Genomic DNA, 22,488 nt, shown 5'->3' with positions numbered 1-22,488 from the left:
GAATTAAGTTAGTTCGAATTAGTGCTGTAGTGTAGACATACGCTAATAGATCCACAAAAATCAAAGGGGTGGGAGCTGTTCAGCTGAGATCATTTTTAAATGTGGGCTTTCTCCTGATGGTTGTATTTTACATTGAAGGGTATGCATGTGTTCGTTTTAAACAAAATGTGGTTTGGAAAATAGGTATGCATAAAGAAGCATGCTGTGTCTCACCACCCTAGGAACAGTCTAGAAAAGGTCAAGGGGAGGGGAGTGAGCTCAACATGTGGAGTGGAGAAGTACAAGCATGTAACAAACAAAGCCATATACGGAAAGGTTTAGAGTAGTGGTCCCCAACACGGTGCCCGCGGGCGCCATGGCGCTCACGGGGCCATTTGTATGCGCCCGCCCGGCCATTTGTGTGCTGGAGCCGGCCCGGGGCGCATGGTAAGCGCCGCCCCGGGAGCGCCGCGAATTGGCCGCTCATGCCCCGGGCGCGCGGCACTTGGGGGGAGGGGGGCCCCGGCCCCGGGCGTGCGGCGCTTAGTAGGAGCGCCGGCCCGGACGTGCAGGCGCTTGGGGGGAGGGGGGCGCCGGCCCCAGGTGTGTGGTGCTTAGAGGGAGGGAGGTGCTGGCCCCGGGCGCCCGGCGCTTAGGAGGAGCGCCGGCCTGGCCGTGCGGTGCTTGGGGGAGAAGGGGGCGCCGGCCCCAGGCATGCGGCATTTGGAGGGGGCGTTGGCCCCCGGCGCTTGCAGGGGGGGCCCGGTCCCGGGAGCACGGCGCTTGCGGGGGGGGCGCCCCCGAGCACGCGGCTATTGGGGGGGCCATCCGCCCCCGGGCGTGCATGTGTCCCCGCCCCCTGGTGCCCGGCAGGCGAACGGCCACGCCCCCTGGCGCCTGGCAGGCTCTAAAGGTTGGGGACCACTGGTTTAGAGGTTTGTGTTATATAACGTGTTATGTAACTGCCATGTGCTATCAAATAGTAAGGGGAGGAGCTCCTTGCTTGAGGGGCTCTGGCTGATTTTAGTACCAGAGGTTCTCCCTTTGTGCACATTGAATAAAGTCTTGTTGAACTGAATTGAAGTATTAAAGACCCTTGATTCTGCCCAGCATCTGACTCTCTGGGAACCACAAAATCCCAACAATGTCTTAGTTTATTTTGCCCTCTGAAGACTTTTCACACATTCTTGATCATTAAAAGCATCACAAAATGCACTCTTCTGTGACATCATTGGCAACCAAAGTTACACAGGTTTACAATCTTGCCCACAGATATTAATTTTAAAAATCCATTGTCTTACATTAAAGTGAGCTGAAAACACTGTACTTGTATGTTTTTGCATAACTGTCCTTGCTTAAGTATAGTTCTACACAAGAGCACATTTTACTGTGTATACCCCTGCTGTGACAGAAAGTACACGACAGTTTACAGTGGTAATGAAATGTAATGTGTGTCCTTTTGACCGTATAAACGAGTATCCTGTGGACAGAAAGACAAATATATATTATCAACACTTCTCCAAACTGAGAACATTTTACTTATCAAACAGGATGCAGCTGAAGGATGTATGTAAAACAAAGCTGTACTTTTCTGGAGGGGAAAAATGTTTTACTCACCAAAAGTGAAATTCACCACTGAGCAGAGTCCTGGCAGAAAGCCCCTGTGCTATTTAGAGCCCACTTACATCTCATTTTCCTGGGTCAAGTGATGCCTTGTATAAGCCCTCTGCAAAGGGGTGAAGTTCACCCTAAAGTATATAAAGAGTGTTACAGAAGTGGCATTGATTTAGACTTATATTTATTTAAATGAGTAATGGCCATGTTAGTTTTTAACTTTGGGTTTTAACACTCGCAGACACAGTGAGCCAGGGACAACAGATTTACCAGCCTCAGTCATTCACAAATCATGAGTCAGGTCCCACAAATTGTAAGATCATCTTAAAAAGCATGAGATTCAAATAAATAAATAAATTAAATAAAAATAAATGTTGAAGTTCTTTTTATTTACCTAATAGGTGATGAGCTTGTAGAGTACATTCTTGTCACATTTTCACGGTTTTCTCTGCAACAAGGTCTAGAAACTTGCATTTTAAAAAATAATTCTTACCAGAGCACTTAACTCCAGTATCAGCAGCTTGAAGAAAGCCATGACAAAATTGACACTTCAACATTATTTTACTTCATTTATACATTGCTTGGCATAACAGAGTTCTGATCTTGGTTGGGAGTGGACCACCATATACTATGCAAATTGAGTAGTACCTGTGGAAATACTAAAAGACATATCAGGTTAGGGATTATGACAAACCTGCAAGGAATAAGCTCTCTAAAAAGTAGCCTATAGGTGAAGGTATTTGTTAAGTAAGACATGGGTATAAGTTAAGGCAGTAATGTAGTGAGCCTGCAAGGCCTCTGAGGAAACAGATTACAGTAGCTAAACAAGACATAAGGCCCCAAAAACCTTAGCATAAGCAGCTAACCAGGAGTAACCCTAGATAATAAAATCTCACAAGCTAGAAGGTCGATGTGAATAATATGTAAGAGATACTTGTTTGTACCAGTTTCAGATATTTTATTTTTGGAACATCAGTTGATGTCTGACCCCAAGAGTGCCATGGTAACCAATGAGGTATATGCTAATAAGCTTGAAGCAAATGTACTATAAACCTATGAGAGAAGGGCAAGTAATAAGTAATAAGGGCAAGTAAGTACAAATAAGGAAAAGGAGAGAAACCCTACTACATTAGGCAACGTGGTGCCAACATAACACATTATAAAAAGTGTATTCCAGCCTGTGTATATTGGGGGAAAATAACTCTTGGGAGATGTCAGGATGACAGCCACCAGTGATAATTACTTTGGGTCCTTTTTCTAAGAATACTGGGTTTGATCTTGAGACAAGAACCTACCAAATTTCAGGCTAACTGAAAAATCTTAGTAATCAAAATAGTTAATACACAATAGATCAAGAAACATGTACACAAATCAAAATGCCCAATAACGCAACAGCAATCATTTCCTCTTCCTATGAAACATTTTTTCGTCCAATAAGCATTCAGTATCTTATTACATTGCTGTAGCTTAGCACACCACACTCTTTGATGGTGATGTTGCTATGTGATATATTTTATCTATGTGAGCAATTCAGAGAATTTGTTACATTATTTGGATACTAGCCAATTCTCCTTCAACCCTGACACTACGTTAAGTTTTCTCTGGAAGTGGGATCAAGCTGAAAAGTTCAAATCCATATTTCAACTATCCAAAGTTCAGATGTGACCAAACCCAGGGTTTTGAACTGGGCCATCTTTGGTTTTTGAGGAGTCACTGATGAAAGTTAGTTGGCTTCCAAGAGAGGGACATTTTGATTTTGGCTTTCTTGGTGTATTTGTTGGGGAAACACAAACCCATCTTCATTGCTGTGCACTCACTGTGCCTGGGGAGTCCAGCAGCAAGGATGTAGACGGTCCATGAAAGGAATCCTCACCACATGGAATATGGCAGGTTCCCTGGAATGCTTTCTACTGTCACCATGCTATAAATCTAGCATGGTCACAGGAAACTGAATATGAAGGCAATTTTCAGATTTCATGTCCAACAAGCTGTAGCAAGCCTTCCATGGAGCGTAAGAGCCTAATGCCCTCAGGTGGAAGGATCCAGAAAAGCTTCTTCCACTACACCAGAAGCGGAAGGGCAGACTCTCTTCACAAATAGGAAGTATAAAGAGGTGGGCCCTGTGGCAGCCCAATCACTGGAGAGGATAGATGGTTCCCAGCCGTTCTTGCCTCCTTCCATGGGGGGCATAGAGGGCTGGCCAGAGGCCCCCAATCCTCTGTGGGGGTCGGCTGCAGTGCGGGAACTTAACCATATAGAGGAGATGCCTGGGACCTCGAGCCACCAGATACACGTGAAGCAGAGGGGCTGCTGAGACTACCATTCACTGACTACACTGAAGATGTTGAGAACAACCAGTGTGTGCAGGTACAATCAAGGGGGAATTTAGGAAGGAGCCCAGGGGAATCAGACTGTGGATCTCCCCAAGCCGTGGACAACATCTTGCAGTGGACTCCAAGCCAACCCAGCAACAGATTTCTCTGCCACTGATAGGGCCCTGGTCTGGGGTGCAGTGGAGTCAGGTGGGCCCATGTTCCCCCCACCACCTTGGGATGACAGTACTCCCCCTTGCCAGTTGTTAAGCCTCAGCCTTGTACCCCTTACCCTAAACTGTTGCTTAGTGCCTCAGCCTTGTGCCCTGCACTCAAGACTGTTGCTGAGTACCCAAAACCTAAATGCTGAACCACCCCATTGGCATATCAGAGGACTGGACAATGCCAATGCCCTGCTATTAGGTCATTTGTCTGTGTAGCAAAGGGACATGGCCTTCTGCAGAGAGGCAGAGCACAAAAGAGCCTGCTGCCCATGTCTAGGACGACCCCGGCCTGCTTACACAAACTTACTACAAAAGAGGAGAATCTGGCAAGTAAACCACTGATACAACCCACAAGGTCTCACCTGTAGCACATGTGGTTCTAGATCAGCAGTTCCCACCCTTTTCCAGATGGGGTCCCATTTTGACAATTCAAGAAGACTTGGTGACCCAAGGCAATTCAAAAATGGGGGGAAGAGAGGGGGCAGAGCCACCTGGGGAGATACTTGGCAACCCTTTTGAAATGTAATGGCAACCCATATTTGGGTCGCGACCCATAGGTTGGGAAACCCTGTTCTAAATCATGAAGTTCTCATTGCCGTTTGTGAGCCGCCATGCCCCAACCAAGTAAAAAGCGAAAATGCTGTGCCCCTTGAAGCGTGAGCCATAGTTACCAAAGAGGTCATGAGGCCTAGGCCTATGGCACAAATGAGTTGGGGATGCTGTTTATTGTTGTTAGTCTAAACAGAATAAACCCCTTTCATTCCTCATTTTTACTTTCAAATTTCAGAGCAAGAGAAAATCAGGACAAATCTATAGATGGGACTTTCTGAAAGTGGTAAAGGAGAAAAGTCAGGTGTTTTCCCATGGGGGAAGATATAAGTCTTATGGTATGTCACAGTCACATTTGTTACATATAGGTGTGGGCTGTGATTATGCAGCATATAGATTTAGGAAAGTCACACACACACCCTATGAAGTCACTTTTACTTTACTCTATAAGAGTCAATACATGATCTCTTCCAAGTCCATTAGGCAAGCCAGAGAGAGAGGCAGGCAGTGAGTGGAGCAGCAGTTTTGAGAAGAGGCTGGTGCACTGGGGGATGCTGTCACAGTGGAAGGGGAGGCTGTCCCTTGCAAAGGCTACCAAGCTATTGGTCTTTAGAGCAATGTAGGCCCATAATGCACAGTAGGTATGCAAATGTGGGGGGGGGGGAGAAAGGGTTCAGTTGCCCCCAGACCCTTTTAATTGCCACCAGAGCCCTGGGCAGTGCTAAAGGCCTGGCTAGGGGAGGCTAGCCTCCAGCCCTGCCCCTTCTGTCTGAGGGCCTTTCCCTTCCCGGGGCCTGGAACTATCCCCTCTCAATTTATCCAGGACCTGCTGATGTCTGTCAACCAGGGGCAGATGACCATTTTGCGGGGCCGCGGGCAGCATAATTCCACGGGGCCCCCCCCTTTGCCACGGCACATGCGCGGGGCTTTCTGAAGCGCGGGGCCCGGGGCAGCTGCTGTCAACCACCCCTGCCTTGACCCTCAGGAATGTGGGCAGTTTATCAGTACTGAGAAAACCTTATGAGAAAATAGAGTTGGCTTCACTTTTCACCAGCAGCCCGATAAAAAACAAGTGAAAAACCAGAGAACATGTCAGAATCAGAAACTATTAATGGGAGGCTGCTCTCCAATCGTGAAAGTAACTTACAGGTATTGGCCCATTACAACCTGGGTCCCTGTCAGCTCTTTAAATAGCTCCCAACTGGCTTTCACTCCAGCTCACCCAGCTCTTGCTGGAACTGCGTACCAGGGCACCCCAGCTTACTTTCACCTGTGCTGCTCTCAGATCATGGAGGTAAAATGGCAAGAGATCTCAAGTCTCATAAAAAAGAAGCTTTGTCTTGAGTTCTCCCTCTGGCATTCACAAAACAGCTTTTTGTCCAACAGGGCCAGAGTGAGAATGGACAATTTTATTTGCTGCCACAGAAATTGAAAACTTTAAAAGAAGTTATCAAAATTCTCTCCAGAGTAAATAAGAGCAGACATCCTCCCCAGAGATGCTAGCATGTAACTTTGTCAACAGTTTAGGAATCTCCTGTGGATTTGATGGAATGTTGATACAGTTTTAAAACTACAGTTGCTTCTGCAGTGACACAGATTCTCATTTTGATTGTCACTCCAAATATGGAATCTCTCTCTCCTGAGGCCTTGTCTATACACACAAAAACCTACTCCATTTCCCCCCAACTTCCCCCAAGACTTTGCAGACCAGAACGTGAACACATATAGGCTGTGTCTACGCTGGGCCACTTATTCCGGAAAATCAGCCGCTTTTCCGGAATAAGCTGCGAGCTGTCTACAATGGCCCTTGAATTTCCGGAAAAGCAACGACGCTCTACTGTACAAAATCAGCCGCTATTCCGGAAAAACTATTCTGTTCCCGCTCAGGCATAAGTCCTTATTCTGGAACACTGTTCCGGAAAAGGGCCAGTGTAGACAGCCCAGTAGTCTTTTCCGGAAAAAAGCCCTGATCGCGAAAATGGCGATCGGGGCTCTTTTCCGGAAAAGCGCATCTACATTGGCCACAGACGCTTTTCTGGAAAAAGGGCTTTTCTGGAAAAGCAGCCTGCCAATGTAGACGCTCCTTTTCCGGAAAAACTGAAAATAGAATAGTATTCCATTTTAAGCAGTTCCGGAAATTCATGCCAGTGTAGACACAGCCATAATGTTCTACATGCTGACCACAATTTTCACCCCACATCAGATTTTTTCTGAAATGATGCTCTGTTGCTATTTCTGTACAAGAACGACAAGGAAATACAGAGTATCTTACATCCTAACTAAGGGTTGCACCAACTATTTGGGTAGAAAATTCCACTTCCTAACAGAAATAGTTAAACTGATATAAAGATGTGTGTAGACAGTTTAAAGGCAGCTAAAGTTAGTAGTAAATCAAATTTGTAATCCTTTACACTCTTTCGCATATATGACTTTGTACTTGCCACAATCATATTCTAAGGGCTTAATTGGGTCTTAATTGTACATTGGTCTTGATTTAACCTTCTCCACAGGGAAGAATTTCATGTGAAGTGAATAGGTTGTTGGAACTCAACAGCGAAATTGTACTGTAAATAAGCAAGGATCCAAAAACACATTGTTTTCTCTGAGACAGTAACACATTTGTGGAACTTGTGTTATGTTAGCAAAACTGATTTATTTTTAAGCATGATTTTGCAAATTAAAATGAAAGACAAGCTATTTGGATGTCACTGCAGTACTTTAAACATTTGTGTCTCAACCAGATAAAGCACAAAACAGTAGCTTGAAGGAATTACAGTAAACACTTCCCAACAGCAGACCAAGGTATGTAAAAGTTCTTACAGAAATAATAATTACAGATTGAATGACATGATAGTAAACTGAACAGTTCAAAGCCCAGGAGAAAGAAGGTTGATTGAAAAAAAAACTAATAAAAATTGCATTGTACAGGCTTGAATATATACACTTAGGCCCCAGTCCTGCAAAGTCTTATACATGTATTTAAATTTCTTCTTCAGCTGGAATACTTGCATGCATAAAGTTAAAGTATATGTGTAAGTCTTTGGTAAAATACAGTGTCCAGTTAAGGCAATGGCAGCCTTTCACAGATTTCAATGAGCTTTGGACTAGTTACTCATTGAACAACTTTTCATTAAGAATCTAGAGAAGCTAGGAATAATACCTTTTATTAAAGTATATTTCCTTGTTACATGTGTGAACGTTGAAATATCCCTTTAAAAACAACTGCATATATAAAAACTATATCACTGACCTTTAAAAAAATGGTAGGTGGACTACCTAGCTTATTGTCAACATAATTTAATCGTTTGCCATTAAAGATAATACCCAGAGTAATCATTATTTAAACCTAGGCTACATTCCCACCCACCCTCGCAACCCCCTCAGACCTGGGAGACACTAAATGGAACAGCATTTTTACCTGGGCCAAAAAGTAATACAATTAAAGTGTTTTGGCTACTTTTACTTGTGTTATACAGTTTTGAGGCTTACTTTTGCATGATGTAGCTGCTGTTGCTACTAATCAGTACATACGCATATCTGACTAAATCAATTCCAGGTATAAATCCACTGAAATCATTGGAGTTACTTTAGGGATGAATTTGATGCAATAATTGTAATTTATATAAACATTATTAAGAGGTGCTAATTTCTGCTTTATACAAAATAAAACTTTGCAATTTGCTTGAATATTTGAATAGCTAATGTATTTATGGGAGCTCTCAAACTAAGGTCACCATTAGAACTGAGGGAATTATTAATAATTTACTCTGTTAATTAGGCCTCTTTTTTAATTAGTGCAATGATTGTGGGCAGATAACTCTTTTTGCTTATTTATTTGTTAGTTTAATTTACTTAATCTTTTTACTGCATGGACCAACTGTGAAACGCTTAACAGAAGAGAACTGCATGCAACAGGGGAAAATGGGGCCTGCTGTCCTGGTGTGAAGGTCCCACACCGTATAGCACACTTTGACTATGGGTGGCTGAGGAAGAGGCAGCTGGCTGAAGAGGACATACTGTTTGTGGAGATCAGCTGAAGAATTTAGTCCCAGAGTCACATGGGCTGCTGTGGGAGGGCAGGGGAGGATACACAGTCACCTGTGTGTAACAAAAAATAAAAAAGTTTGAGCTGGAAGAAGAGAAAAGTATAGAAAACAGAGGGAGAGAACAAAAAAATGGAAAAGGTGGAAAGAAAGTGTGAAATAGAGATAAGTGCTTAGAAATAGAGAGAGTTGGCTTAGTGCCAACAGCAAGCTCTAATGGATCAATGGTAGTGCTAGGCACCATAGAGTAGACAGGCAACTGTGTATCTTTGGAAACATGGTTGCCATGTTGAATCAAGCTGCAAACTCTGAGCAGGCTGCACTTGGTGCTTTGACCTCAAGCAAGTTTGTTTTGTTTAATTATTTCCGACCTTCACTTTCCCATGCTGTGCTGTATTTCTGTTGGAAAAGGGCAGTTGCTGAGAGGGGGGCACACTGGGCCTCCCTGTTTGGAGTGTCTTTGGCTTGATCATAAAACTACAGAAGCTAGAGAAGAGCTACTAGCCCACTCAGACCAACTCCTGCAAAGGCAACACCGCTCCCTACAGCTTGTTCTAGTTCAAGCAGGCTAGGTGAGGCATCACCCCAGCTCAATACAGCCAGGGGTTCTCCAGCCTCCAACACACACAACACGTGATTGCTGATCTTAAATGAGCATTGTTTTATATATTTCCAAAGACTTTCAGTATTTATTCCTTGATTGATGAGCCACTCTCCTTGCTCATAAGACGACTCCGGATGATTGCGCTGCTGTGTCTCGATAACTGATCCTGAAATTCGGATGTTGTAAAGAAGTACAGGATAGGATCCAAACAACAGTCTAGGCTTGCTAGGCTTAAGCAAAATGGCTGAGTGTACAGAGTGCTTCGGCGTATGGCACAGTGTGTAATAACATTCTCTTTCACCATCATGTAGAAGAAGAAGTTGATGTGGTACGGTGTGAAACATACAAAGAACACTGCTGCACACATAGCAACCATGCGTAAAGCTCTCTGTTTTTCACTGGTATTTTCCAAAGGTGTTTGGTATTTCTGAAGTGACTGTCTTGTTCTCCAGGTACAGTATACAATAATGATTAGAGGGCCCACAAATCCTAAAAGCTCAGCTATAATCGCCATCATCACAGAAGCGGCGCTACTGTTTATTTTCTTGACTTCAAGATCCGCAAAGCAGGAATTTGAACTGTTGGTTAAGCCAGAGTTTCTCATAATTGGAAATGGTGAGCAAGCAACCCCAACAAAGATCCATACAGCAGTACTAATGGCAACATCATACCTGCGCTTCCAGTCTTTGGCTTTGAATGGATGGAGAAGGAAGTAGTACCTTTGAATGCTGATGCAGGTGAGGAAACAAATGCTTGCATACATGTTGAGATACTTCAGGTAGAAACATAATAAGCAGAGGAAACTCCCAAAAGGCCACACATGGTTTATATAATAATATATTCGTAGTGGTAATGAGAGCACATGAGCAAGATCTGCTGCAGCCAAGTTAATCATAAAAATGACAGCTTTGTTTTTCTTGCTGATGAAGCGACATAAAACCCATAATGCAGCACTGTTTGCCAGAAGACCAGGTATGAATATTACTGTGTAAGTAGCGGCATATAGAGAGTTTTTAAATGTTATATTAGGATCAACACAGTTTTCTGAAGATCCATTGGTCTGCATCTTGACTGTGCTTGAGCAATCATTTGGGACTGGATGGAAGATTTCTGTAACGAGTAAAAAATAATCATAACATCTAGCTCTTATATAACATTTTGTCTCAATAGATCATGATCCCCAATTTGCACATTGGGAAAGTGGGGTTCATGGAGGTGAAAGTGACTTGCCTATGATCTCCGAGCCAGTCAGTGGCAAAGTCTCCTGAGACTCAGGCAGGTGTTCTGGATGTGCTGCTTCCCAAAACAATTGCTGTAAAAACAAAGATAATGCACATTAACCAGTATTAATATATGTATCACAAGTAACCTACCTGATTACAGTAATACATTTATTATAGCTTAGAGAAGGGGCTAGGCAAATCGTTTGGCTTGAGGGCCACATCAGGGAATGAAAATTGTGTGGAGGGCCATGAATGCTCATGATATTGGTGTTGGGTGTAGGAGGGGGTGAGGGCTTCAGGTGGAGGTATGAGCTCTAGGGTGAGGCAAGAAATTAGAACTTCAGAGTGCAGGAGGGGCTCTTGATTGGGGCACAGGCTTGGAGTGTGGGGAGAGAGGACGAGGTAAGGGCTCTGGCTGGGGGTTCAGGCTCTGAGGCAGGGCTGGTAATGAGGGGTTGGGATGCAGGAGGGTGCTCTGGGCTGAGACTGAGGGGTTCAGAGAGGAGGGGCAGGGAGTTGGGGTATGGAGAGAAGAGAACTCAGGCTCCAAGCTGCACTTACCTCCTCAAGCAGTTTCCAGAAGCAGTGACATGTTCCAGACAGCTCCTATGCAGAGGCCTGGCCAGGTGGCTCTGTGCACTGCCCCCTCCTCCCCTCCCATCCACAAGTGCCGCCCATTGTCCACAGTTCCCAGCCAATGGGAGCTGTAGGGGTGGTGATTAGGCTGGGGGCAGTGTATGGAGCCTTATAGCTGCACCTAGGTTTACGAGATGGAGGAAGGAACATGCAACTGCTTTGGGAGCCAGGGAAGCAAGGCAAACTCCAAACCCCACTCAGGGCTGGATTAAAATGGCTGTTGAACCAGATGCAGCTCACAGCTGTAGTTTGCCCACTCCTAGCCTAGAGCATGTCCTCTGTAAAATCTCCTTCTTGCTCCTCAATGCTTTTTCATAAGCAATGAGATATTCTGGGTAGGGGTTATGAAACCCCAAATACAATTTCCCTCTGTCTCAGGTATTTATCTGGTCCCCATCACAGTAGTAATATATAAGGATTATACAGTCAGTAATGTAATTATTTTTACAATGCCTCGTAAGCTACAGCAGTGCTATTACCCAGGTGGGGAAGTGAGGCACAGCAATACTAAGTAGTTTAGCCAGGTGAAACGTTGCACCCCATATTCTTCATGGAAATCTGCCTAAAAATATAAATGTGACATAACTGGAACATAACAGAGGGTATGTCTACACTACAATGTTAATTCGAACTAACTTAGTTCGGATTAGTTAATTCGAACTAAGCTAATTCGAACTAACGGATCCAGACTAAAAAACTAGTTCGAATTAGCATTTTGCTAATTCGAACTAGCATGTCCACATTAAGTGGACCCTGAACCAGGCTTAAGGATGGCCGGAAGCAGTGCCAGCAGGGCATCAGAGGAGGACTTAGAGCGTGGAGATGCTGTCTCAGGTTAGCCGAGGGCTGTGCTTAAAGGGTCCCGACCCCCACCCCGGACACACAGTTCTCAGGGGTGCCCCGCTTGCAAAGCAGTCCTGGCTTGGAGTGCCCGGAGTACCCACACTGGGCACATCACAGCACTCGGCCATCAGACCGGCTGCACTTGCTGCAGGCTGCCATCTGGGGTGAGGGAGCAATTGGGCTGCAGGAGAGCTTCCACCCCCAGAAGCCCGCAGAGCCAGCCCAGTCCTCCCCATCGGGGGCTCGTGCCCCATTCCTTCCTCACATCCTTCCCGCCCTAGTCCCTCTTCTTGATGTACAAAATAAAGATAACGTGTCTTCCAAAATGGAGTCTGTCTTTATTGAACAAAACTGGGGGAGACTGGGAAAAGGAGGTGGGAGAGGGGAAGAGAGAGGCTGGGAGAGGGGAGGGAAACTAAAATGATCAGGGGTTGGGAACAGGTCCCATATGAAGAGAGGCTAAAGAGACTGGGACTTCTCAGCTTAGGAGGAGAGGAGACAGAGCGGGGACAGGATAGAGGTCTGTAAAAGCAGGAGTGGGGTGGAGAGGGTGCATACAGAAAAGTTCTTCATTAGTTCCCATAAAGAAGGACTAGAGGACACCAAAGGAAAGGAAAGGAATGGGTAGCAGGCTTCAAAGTAGTAACAGAAAGTTGTTCTTCCCAAAGCAAAGAGTCAACTTGTGGAACTCCTTGCTGCAGGAGGCTGTGAAGGCTAGAACTAGAACAGAGTTTAAAGGGAAGTGAGATCAAGTCATGGAGGTTGGGTCCATGGAGTGCTATTAGCCAGGGGTTAGGAGTGGTGTCCCTGCCCAAAGTTTGTGGAAGGCTGGAGAGGGATGGCACGAGACAAATGGCTTGGTCACTGTCTTTGGTCCGTCCCCTCCAGGGTCCCTAGGGTTAGCCGCTGTCGGCAGACAGGCTACTGGGCTAGATGGACCTTTGGTCTGACCCAGGACAGCCATTGTAAGCTCAGGGCTCAGGGTCGGGGGTCTCAGTGGACCCCCTTGATTCTCTTGCACACCTGCTCCTGGGTGGCCAGGCTGGCAGCTCTCCTGCCCTAGCTGGCCACTTTCCTGTGCCTAGTGCGGAGATCGTGGACGAGGTCCACGATGTCCGCACTAGCCCAGGCGGGTGCCCACCTCTTGCGGTCCCAGGCAAGCTCCTGGGAGCTGCCAGCCTGGTCCTGGGAAGAGGAGGAGGGCTGGGGGGCATTGGGTGGGTGGCTCAATCCGTGCCAGGTGCAGGGTCTGCTGGCTGGGTGCTGGCAGGCTTGCACCTGGCATGGGCACCGTAGCCAGCCTGTGGCCCTTTAAGGGATCCGGGACCGGGAGGGGGGCATATAAGTTTCCCTGGTGTTGGCCAGAGTGGCCACCAGGGAAACCTGGGGAGGGCTAGCCTCCCACTAGTTCGAATCAAGGGGCTACACACCCCTTAATTCGAACTAGCTAGTTCGAACTAGGCTTACTCCTCGTGGAATGAGGTTTTCCTAATTCGAACTAACGGAGCGCTAGTGTAGTGCCTATGAAAGTTAGTTCGAACTAACGTCCATTAGTTCGAACTAACTTTGTAGTGTAGACATATCCTAAGGCTTTATGCAAAACATTTCATGTAACGTGTCTCAGAGGAGAACATAAGAACAGTCATACTGGGTCAGACCAAAGGCTCATCTAGTCCAGTATCCTGTCTGCCGACAGTGGCCAATACCAAATGCCCCAGAGGGAGTGAGCAGAACAGGTGGTCATCATGTGATCTCTCTCCTGTCATCCATTTCCAACCTCTGACAAACGGGAGAGACACCATTCCTACCCATCCTGGCTAATAGCCATTGATGGACCTAACCTCCATGAATCTATCTAGCTCTTTTTAACCCTTGTTAAAGTCCTGATCTTCACAACATCCTCTGGCAAGGAGTTCCACAGGTTGACTGTGCACTGCATGAAGGAAAACTTCATTTTGTTTGTTTTAAACCTGCTACCTATTAATTTCATTTGGTGACCCCTAGTTCTTATGTTATGGGAGTAGCCATGTTAGCCTGTATCTGGAAAAACAATGAAGAGTTCTTTGGCACCTTAAAGTTTAACAGATTTATTTGGGCATAAACTCTCATGGGTAAAACCTACTTCATCAGATGCATCTTCAGGTCCTCTAAATCACTGCCAGAGCCCCTCTCAGTGTGGTCTAGGAAGTGCTGAGGGCTGGTTGCACTAGCACCATCCATTCTGCCTGAGGCCCTGCCCCTTCTGAGAGCCTGTAGCTGTCCTCCCACACACACACATTACCCAGGGCCTGACAAAGTCTGTCTCCAGCCCTGTCCCCATGCTTTTCTTATCTCAGGGTGTGTCTAAACTACACCCCTCTGCTGACAGAGGGATGTAGATTAGGCACTTTGAAAGCGCAAATGAGCCCGGGATTTAAATATCCTGGGCTTCATTTGCATACTCACGCTCGGGCGCTGTGCCAATCACGCATCCTTCCAAAAGGGAAAGTAAAGTCTAGCCGCAGCTCTGCCGACAGTGGGGAGCTTTTTCGGCAGATCTTGTACTCCCCTGCTGTCGGCAGAGCCGCGGCTAGACTTTACTTTCACTTTTGAAAGGGCATGTGATCAGCACAGCGCCAAAACGTGAGTAAGTAAATGAAGCCCAGAATATTTAAATCCCGGGGTCATTTGCACTTTTGAAGTGCTTGATTTGCATCCCTCTGCCAACAGAGGGATGCAGTCTGGAGGTAGCCTCAGTGACCCAAATCTGGATGTGCTTTTTAATTGAGCAGTTTACATTTGAGACTCCTTTTTCAGACTCTCCTTTGATTCAAACCACAGACTGATGAGGATGGAGAGAGGAATTTCAGATTAAACTGTTAAATTAGTTGTATTTTTCCTTCCTTAATCCAGACTGGAATTTCTCCTCAGAAGGGATAATATGGGCAGGAAAAGTTTGGCTTAGGAATATGCCTGTAAAAACCCTGTGTGAATTGATTTACCAGCTTATCCAATGTAAGGGTGAAAATGAAGATTGGCCTCCTGTTTCTATATAAATGTCACAGAATGGCTGAAGAAAGGGATGGGATTCCCAGCTGCTTTTCTACATTCCTTCCATGGCTCCACTTGAGACTCCCTGGCAGCAGGGTTGTATTGCCTCCCTTTTGGCAGGGTGTGAAGAGTACCAGAGGCGCAGAGCCAGTATGAAAGCAAAGATTCTGCATGGCAGTTGCAGGCCTTCTGCTGATTTCCATTACCCTGTGAGAATCCATGGGATCTTCTTGGTATAGAGGTGGGCATCCCAATGGAATGACGGGAGAGGAATTCTGTGAGGAAATTGCCCTTCCCTCCCCTTCATTCCCTGTGGAGAGTTTTACTGTGAGGATATAACACTGGAGCTGCTGGTTCATTGCCAATGACTCATTTTTTGCAAAGTACCTCTAGGAGTTGTCGGCCAGCAAAAGTGCCTGTCTCTGTAAGTGGATGCTGGCATGGTAACTTGTAATCTGTTACTCATACATGGCTAAGAAGAACATGGTCTACTACAGGGTCAAATTCACCACTTGTATAAGGGTATGTCTACACTACCCTCCTAGTTCGAACTAGGAGGGTAATGTATGCATACCGCACTTGCTAATGAAGCCCGGGATTTGAATTTCCCGGGCTTCATTAGCATAAGCGGGGAGCCGCCATTTTTAAATCCCCGCTGCTTCGAACCCCGTGTAGCGCGGCTACACGGGGCTCGAACTAGGTAGTTCGGACTAGGGTGCCTATTCCGAACTACCGGTACACCTCGTTTCACGAGGAGTACCGGTAGTTCGGAATAGGACCCTAGTCCGAACTACCTAGTTCGAGCCCCGTGTAGCCGCGCTACACGGGGTTCGAAGCAGCGGGGATTTAAAAATGGCGGCTCCCCGCTTATGCTAATGAAGCCCGGGAAATTCAAATCCCGGGCTTCATTAGCAAGTGCGGTATGCATACATTACCCCGTAGTTCGAACTAGCGGGGTAGTGTAGACATACCCTAACTGTTTGCCTGCTTAAGCCTACAGCACCTATGGACACCCATTTTCTGTGCTTACGGACCTGTAAGCAGCTATTGTTGCTCACTCTCTTTTCTGCCCTTCATTTGAAACTTATTTCCATCCTCTGTTTTTGATTTTTTTCGGGGGGCTACGTCTAGACTACATGCCTTTTTTGAAAGAATTTCTAGATTACAATCAGTACTTTCAAAAAAGCAAGCTGTCTGGATACTCTCTTTTGAAAAAGCACCCAGGCAGTCTGGATACTCTCTTTTGAAAAAGCACAGTTTGCATTACATAGCGCCTTTTTTTGAGAAAACATTTTGGAAAAAAGGCATTATTCCTCATAAAATGAGGTTTTCCACGGTCGACAAAACTCCGCATTCTTTCGATTTACTGTCGACAGAATGCAGCGGCAGTCTAGACACAGGTAAAGATTTTTCAAAAAAAGGCCACTTTTTTTGAAAAATTCCTGTAGTCTAGATACACCCTTGGTCATAAACAGTAACCCAGCAATGGACTAATGCCATATAGCACTGACAGCCACACACCTCCACCCTCCCCACCTCCACAGGAAACAGCCTTCAGAAATGACTGAGACCAACAGGAGATAGACTCTCTGTGAAAATATCATTAACCCTCTCTGCGTCTTTAGGCCACTAAATATCTTCACTGCTCTGGCCTGTGGACTACAGTTCTTACATGAATTTCAATTCCACTGTCCTGATACTGAATCAAAATGGGATATTTTGGCTTGAGTCCCTTTGCAATGCAGATGCACTAGACACAATTAGCCTTTATTACATTTTATGAAATAAATAAGGAATTAGATTTCATAAGTGCTTTTGATTTATTCAAGCACAACTTCCTGGCTTACCAGTAAGACCACTCCTACTGCAGGTCTTAAACAGAACCCATGTGTTAAATAAGCATTTGAGATAACATTGTATCATCCCTGCTTCAATAAAGCCTTGTCTGCACTCAAGTGACTTCCAGCAATACAGACTTCATTTTCTAATGACCAAATAAACCTTCTCATGAGTTTCCAGACATGAGGAAATACCTCTCCCTCAAAGGGTTTCTCACTGTTTGTGTTGCTTCTTGCCTGAGTAGAATCATATTTTCTCAGATAAAAGGTCTAGGTTCAGAATGAGGCAGGACAAGCATTGCTGATGGTTAGAAAACAATGCACCTTTTGTACCATAGTTTTTGTGTCTTCCTAAAATCTATTCTTTAATTGGCCACAAGGTGTCATGATTTCATTTTTTGCCTTTCCCTTCAGAAAGATTTTTTAATTCTGGTAAGAGAAATTAAGGTATTGAAGTACTAAACTACTAATAGACGTAGTGTCATTATTTTTTAAATTACGTTTTATTGGTTTTGTGTGTGTTGATCTTCTGGGATTATCACAAACTGAAAAGCTTGTGTTCTGATTTTACACAATAGATACCAGAATAATTTCAAACAAAAATCCCTAAATTACTGATGTTATGGAAAAGTCCTGATTTGCTGAAATTACACAAAGATAGCTGTTCAAAACCATTGTGAGTACAGCCCCATGGTTGCATGAATACCTTTAAAATGTTATTAACAAAAAATAAAAATTAAGCATCTGTTTTACATTGACATTTGAATAATGGGTATGTAAAAGGCTCTTTATTTATTTCAGTGGCTCTGGGTCACGATCTCTATGTTGAAATATGGGCTAAGGAAAGTGAAATTATTGGAAGTGCAAAATCATGGATAACATTTATGAAATAACAATGCTCAAGTATAGAGCATTCTCACACCTCAGTTCACTAGGCTTGCCAATAATTAATCACTTTATGTAAAACATGATAAAACTATCCTGTAAGCTAAAATTACAGAAGGATCATGCTCGACTCCTGGCAGAACTAAATCCCCACTGCGAAGCTACTTAAAAAGCAAGGGCACCAGTGGTGTGTTGCATAGCATAGGTGGCAAACTAAAGTATTCCATTCAATTATCTTTTTTCCCCTATAATGAAGATCTGTCCCAGTGTTTAGAAGAAACAAAAAACAGGACTATGTAGCATTTTAAAGACTAACAAGATGGTTTATTAGGTGATGAGCTTTTGTGGACCAGACCCACTTCCTCAGATCAAATAGTGGAAGAAAATTGTCAAACTATTTGATCTGAGGAAGTGGGTCTGGCCCACGAAAGCTCATCACCTAATAAACCATCTTGTTAGACTTTAAAATGCTACATAGCCCTGTTTTTTGTTTCAGCTACACCAGACTAACATGGCTACATTTCTATCAGTGTTTAGAAGTTACAGGTAGACAATGAAAGTGTCTGCTAAAACAAATTCCTGCTGGAACATTTTCTTCAGGACCTGATATTTCAATAAAATCAATATTGAGTAAAATACCATATTGATATTTGCATAATTGAATTGCATCGATAACACTGAAAGAAATTGTTTCTATTGGTGCACTCTGTTACTTGTTTACTTATAGCTGGAAGCCTGAAAAAATACTATTTCCATGGCAATATCAGGAAAGGAATGCTCATGTTCAGACCAAGAAGTGTAGAACTGTCATTCCTTGGCCCTACCATTTGTTGTTGTTGTGCCCATGAAGTGGTATCATGTCTATAGTGATGTTGCAAAATCCTGTTCCTAGAGTCACAATGAAAACTGAAACCCTCACAGTCAGCAGTGAAAAGCTCTACAGTTTAATGAAAATGGAGCCTTCTTCTAGATAAATGCTGCTCACAGCCTATCTCGCCTGAAATAAATATATATGTCCAGAAATTGGAGAGGGTCCAGAGAAGAGCAACAAGAATGATTAAAGGTCTAGAGAACATGACCTATGAAGGAAGGCTGAAAGAACTGGGTTTGTTTAGTTTAGAAAAGAAGACTGAGGGGGGACATGATAGCAGTTTTCCGGTATCTGAAAGGGTGTCATAAGGAGGAGGGAGAAAACTTGTTCATCTTGGCCTCTGGGGATAGAACAAGAAGCAATGGGCTTAAACTGCAGCAAGGGAGGTTTAGGTTGGACATTAAGAAAAAGTTCCTAACTGTCAGGGTGGTTAAACACTGGAATAAATTGCCCAGGGAGATTGTGGAATCCCCATCTCTGGAGATATTTAAGAGTAGGTTAGATAAATGTCTATCAGCGATGGTCTAGACAGTATTTGGTCCTGCCATGAGGGCAGGGGACTGGACTCGATGACCTCTCGAGATCCCTTTCAGTCCTAGTATTCTATGATTCTACGATTAACAGCATGGGTAGCTTACTGTGGCTCTGGAGCCACCTGTGGCTCTTCTGAAGTTAGTATGTGACTCCTTGCTCAGGCTCTGACTCCAGGGCTGCAGCTACAGGTGCCAACTGTCCAGTGCTCAACTCCTAGCTCTACCTCCTCTTCCAAGTGTATTGTGTCCTCGCTCCTTCTTTCCCCCACAGAGCCTCCTGAGGGCCATGAAACAGCTGATTGCAGTGGGCAGGAGGTGCAGGAAAGGAAGAGGAGGCACTGATCGATGGGGCTGCTGGTGGGCAAAAGATACTGGAGACGGGAGAGGAGGCACCAGATGGGAACTGCTGACAAATTACTGCAGCTCTTTGGCAATGTACATTGGTAAACTGTGGCTCCATCTCAGGCTCTGGTTGGCCACACCTGTCTTTCAGTGACAATATGAATCAAATGTCCATTAATGTATTCCATTATTCCACTGTGCAGCATAGTTGTAGTCATGCCAGTCCCAAGAAATTAGAGAGACTCACAGAATTTAAAGTCAGAAGGGACCATCATAATCCTCTAGTCTGGTCTCCTGCACATTGCAGCTCACAGAAGTCTCCAATACACACCAGTAATAGACCCCTAATCTCTGACTTAGTTATGGAAGTCCTCAAATTTAAAGCCTACCAGTTACAGAGAAGCCACCATTCACACTAATTTAAATATGCAAGTGTCCCATGCCCCACCCTTCAGTAGAAGGTGAATTATTTCCCAACCCTCAAGATGGTGAGCAGATGGGACCCTGAGTATTTCAACACAATTGACCAGTCAGACACCTGGGAAAGAATTGTCTGTAATAACTCGGAGCCCTCCCCAGCTAGTATCCCATCCACTGGCTGCTGGGGGATATTTGCTACTAGCAGTCACAGATATCTAGCCATTGTAGGCAGTGTCATCATACCCCCCACCTCTTTCCATAAACTTATCAAGATCACACTTGAAGCCAATTAGGTTTTTTGCCCCCACTGTTAATAGGTCATTCCTACTTTGTATGTCCCTTGTAATGTGTGCAAATTACTTATGCTAAACCATCTGATCCATGGGGCATTTTGCTGTGACCCACGGAATAACTTTCCCAGACCTGAAGAAGAGCTCTGAGTGGTTCAAAAGCTTGTCTCTCTCACCACCAGAACTTGGTCTAATAAAAGATAATACCATAGCCACCTTGTATGTCCATTTTGCCACTAGTCACTCATACTGATAGGGAAGTTTGTACTGCTGACCCCACAGTACTCTTACACGTGCACTCTCCTTCCCAGATCCCTTGCCCTGACACTTCTACCATGCAGGGACAAGTTCATCATTAGTATGATTCTGCTGATGTCTAGTTACAATAGGGATGAATTTGGCCCACTGTGGTCAGACAGGATTAAAGCGCCAAGCACCATCCATTGAGACACATTTTGACAGTACACATTGTGGCTTTTAAAAAGAAAACCCTAACATCCTTATTTCATATGCTAAAGCTAAAGATCTTTCTACCTGGAGTCTATGGCAAGACTGGCTTTGCACGCTAACTGATTCACCAAAAGAGGATTTCCCTTTTGATTTACTTACTGCTTCAGCTTTGGAGCCCAGCTGTGCAGCTGAATTTTGTCTGAAGTTATGATACACAAACTGCCACCAGATGAGGGATTACATTAATCAGTTAAATTCCCTCTGATATCTAGCCACCTGTTGGAACACTTGCCCCAGGATTAAAGAGTCTCTTCAATAAACAAGCTTTAGAAAGTGTGATTTAAATGCCTCCATCAGAGAATCTGGCTGTGTCTAATCTAGTTTAATAATGGCAATCGTAGACCATACTGCGTTTTCCCTATCAGTGGCAGTTGCCGCATATTCTTTGAGAATACTGGGTCCCACCCATCTTTAGACTTTTATCACATTGTGTTCTCAGTCTCCCAAGTCAAAGGAACATTTTTATTCTGCCCTCACAATATAATTACAAAGCATATAGATTGCATATCAAAACAGCTAGCACAAGGAATTTTTTAATTCCAAAAAAACCCTTTGGTAGATGAAACAGAGGTTTGCTAGAATTTATTTTACTACCAAATGCAATTAAAATAAAAGATTTGTACTGATTTTTACTCAGAAATTATACAATAAAACATAATGACCTCTTGTAACAACATTTGATAACAATCAAGCTACTACTAATTGCCAGAACTAAAATTTCAATCTCTCTAACACCGGCGGTTTGTTACAGCTACAATGTTAGCTCTTCCATGCTTGCAAAATTTTGGCGGGCAAACTGATCAAATCACAATACTGTTCTTGCCTGTATTTCTGAAACCTGTCTGCCTCTTTATGTTTGTGGAAAAATATCTTGAGAAAATACTGCAAATATTTTTCAGAATATAAATTTAGCAAAATAAAATGCACTAACAAAAATCTTACCTCATTGTAATTTTCCCACTTTGACAAGAGGGTATTCAAAATGAAAAGCATAAGAAAAACACTGTTTTAATTTGGCATATTCCAACAGTACAGGCTCACTAGCTTTGCTTTAATACATGAAATGAGAGCTTGAAAAAGAGCCTACCTTCCTTCACAGCAATCCTGCTGATAACTGAACAAGTCTACAGTTAGAAGAGGAAGTGAAATATGACTTTACATGTCTCACAGACAACTTGTTTACATCTATAAAGCCAACCTGAATGATTACGTCAATGACTGATTTAATGTAACGTTAAGACCTGGCCACATCTATTGCTGCGGTAATGAGTTTCACTAAATGCACGCCAGAACTGGTAGACAGAACTTGGTCTATAGCCGTGCTTGAAATCAAGACATGTCAATTTCACGTACATTGCGGCAACACCTGCAAAGTGTTTAGCGTCTGACAAATGCTCACAACTCTCACTGCTCGCAACTTTCATTCCAGTTAACTTCTACTCTGTCCCATTAGCTCCCAATGGATCTCTCTCCAGCATTGCTATTCTGCAGGTCCCTGATGCTTGGGTTTGCACCGCCTACCCTCTTTTACAGTCTGACTGCTTACAAAGTTCCTAGGGCTTCACTTCACTCTCCAAAGACACGTTAAGCTTTGGCCCAGACTATTTATTTGTTTGGCGTGGGGGCACCTAGTCACAGAATGGACCCAGCTATTGCTATGTCATTGTATTGTGTTTGTTGCTGTGGTTTGTGCAATGTTTATTTCTTGTTCCACGGGATTGTACAAGCCCTTCTCCTGCTCC

General features: G+C 44.3%; 1 protein-coding gene across 4 annotated transcripts; it reads right to left on the bottom strand.

Moving 5' to 3' along the window:
• Positions 1-603: 603 nt before the first annotated feature.
• P2RY10 (P2Y receptor family member 10) lies at positions 604-21,926 on the bottom strand. 4 transcript variants are annotated; one of them, XM_089781647.1, is made up of 5 exons: positions 21,689-21,827; positions 10,556-10,637; positions 1,988-10,435; positions 1,597-1,727; positions 604-1,459 (listed from the first exon to the last, which is right to left on the bottom strand). In XM_089781647.1, exons 1-3 carry the CDS (start codon positions 21,737-21,739, stop codon positions 9,411-9,413), a joined length of 1,158 nt encoding a protein of 385 aa, XP_089637773.1. In that variant the 5' UTR covers positions 21,740-21,827; the 3' UTR covers positions 604-1,459; positions 1,597-1,727; positions 1,988-9,410. The 4 variants fall into 4 exon arrangements, with proteins under 4 accessions (XP_089637773.1, XP_014424316.2, XP_089637772.1 ...); XM_014568830.4 differs by lacking the exon at positions 21,689-21,827 and adding an exon at positions 21,834-21,926 and having other exon boundaries at positions 604-1,727; XM_089781646.1 differs by having other exon boundaries at positions 604-1,727.
• Positions 21,927-22,488: the final 562 nt, after the last annotated feature.

Source organism: Pelodiscus sinensis, chromosome 13, assembly GCF_052426305.1.
Source record: "Pelodiscus sinensis isolate ZL-2025 chromosome 13, ASM5242630v1, whole genome shotgun sequence".
In the NCBI taxonomy this organism is placed as follows: domain Eukaryota; kingdom Metazoa; phylum Chordata; order Testudines; family Trionychidae; genus Pelodiscus; species Pelodiscus sinensis.
This window is presented reverse-complemented; position numbering and strand designations above follow the sequence as displayed.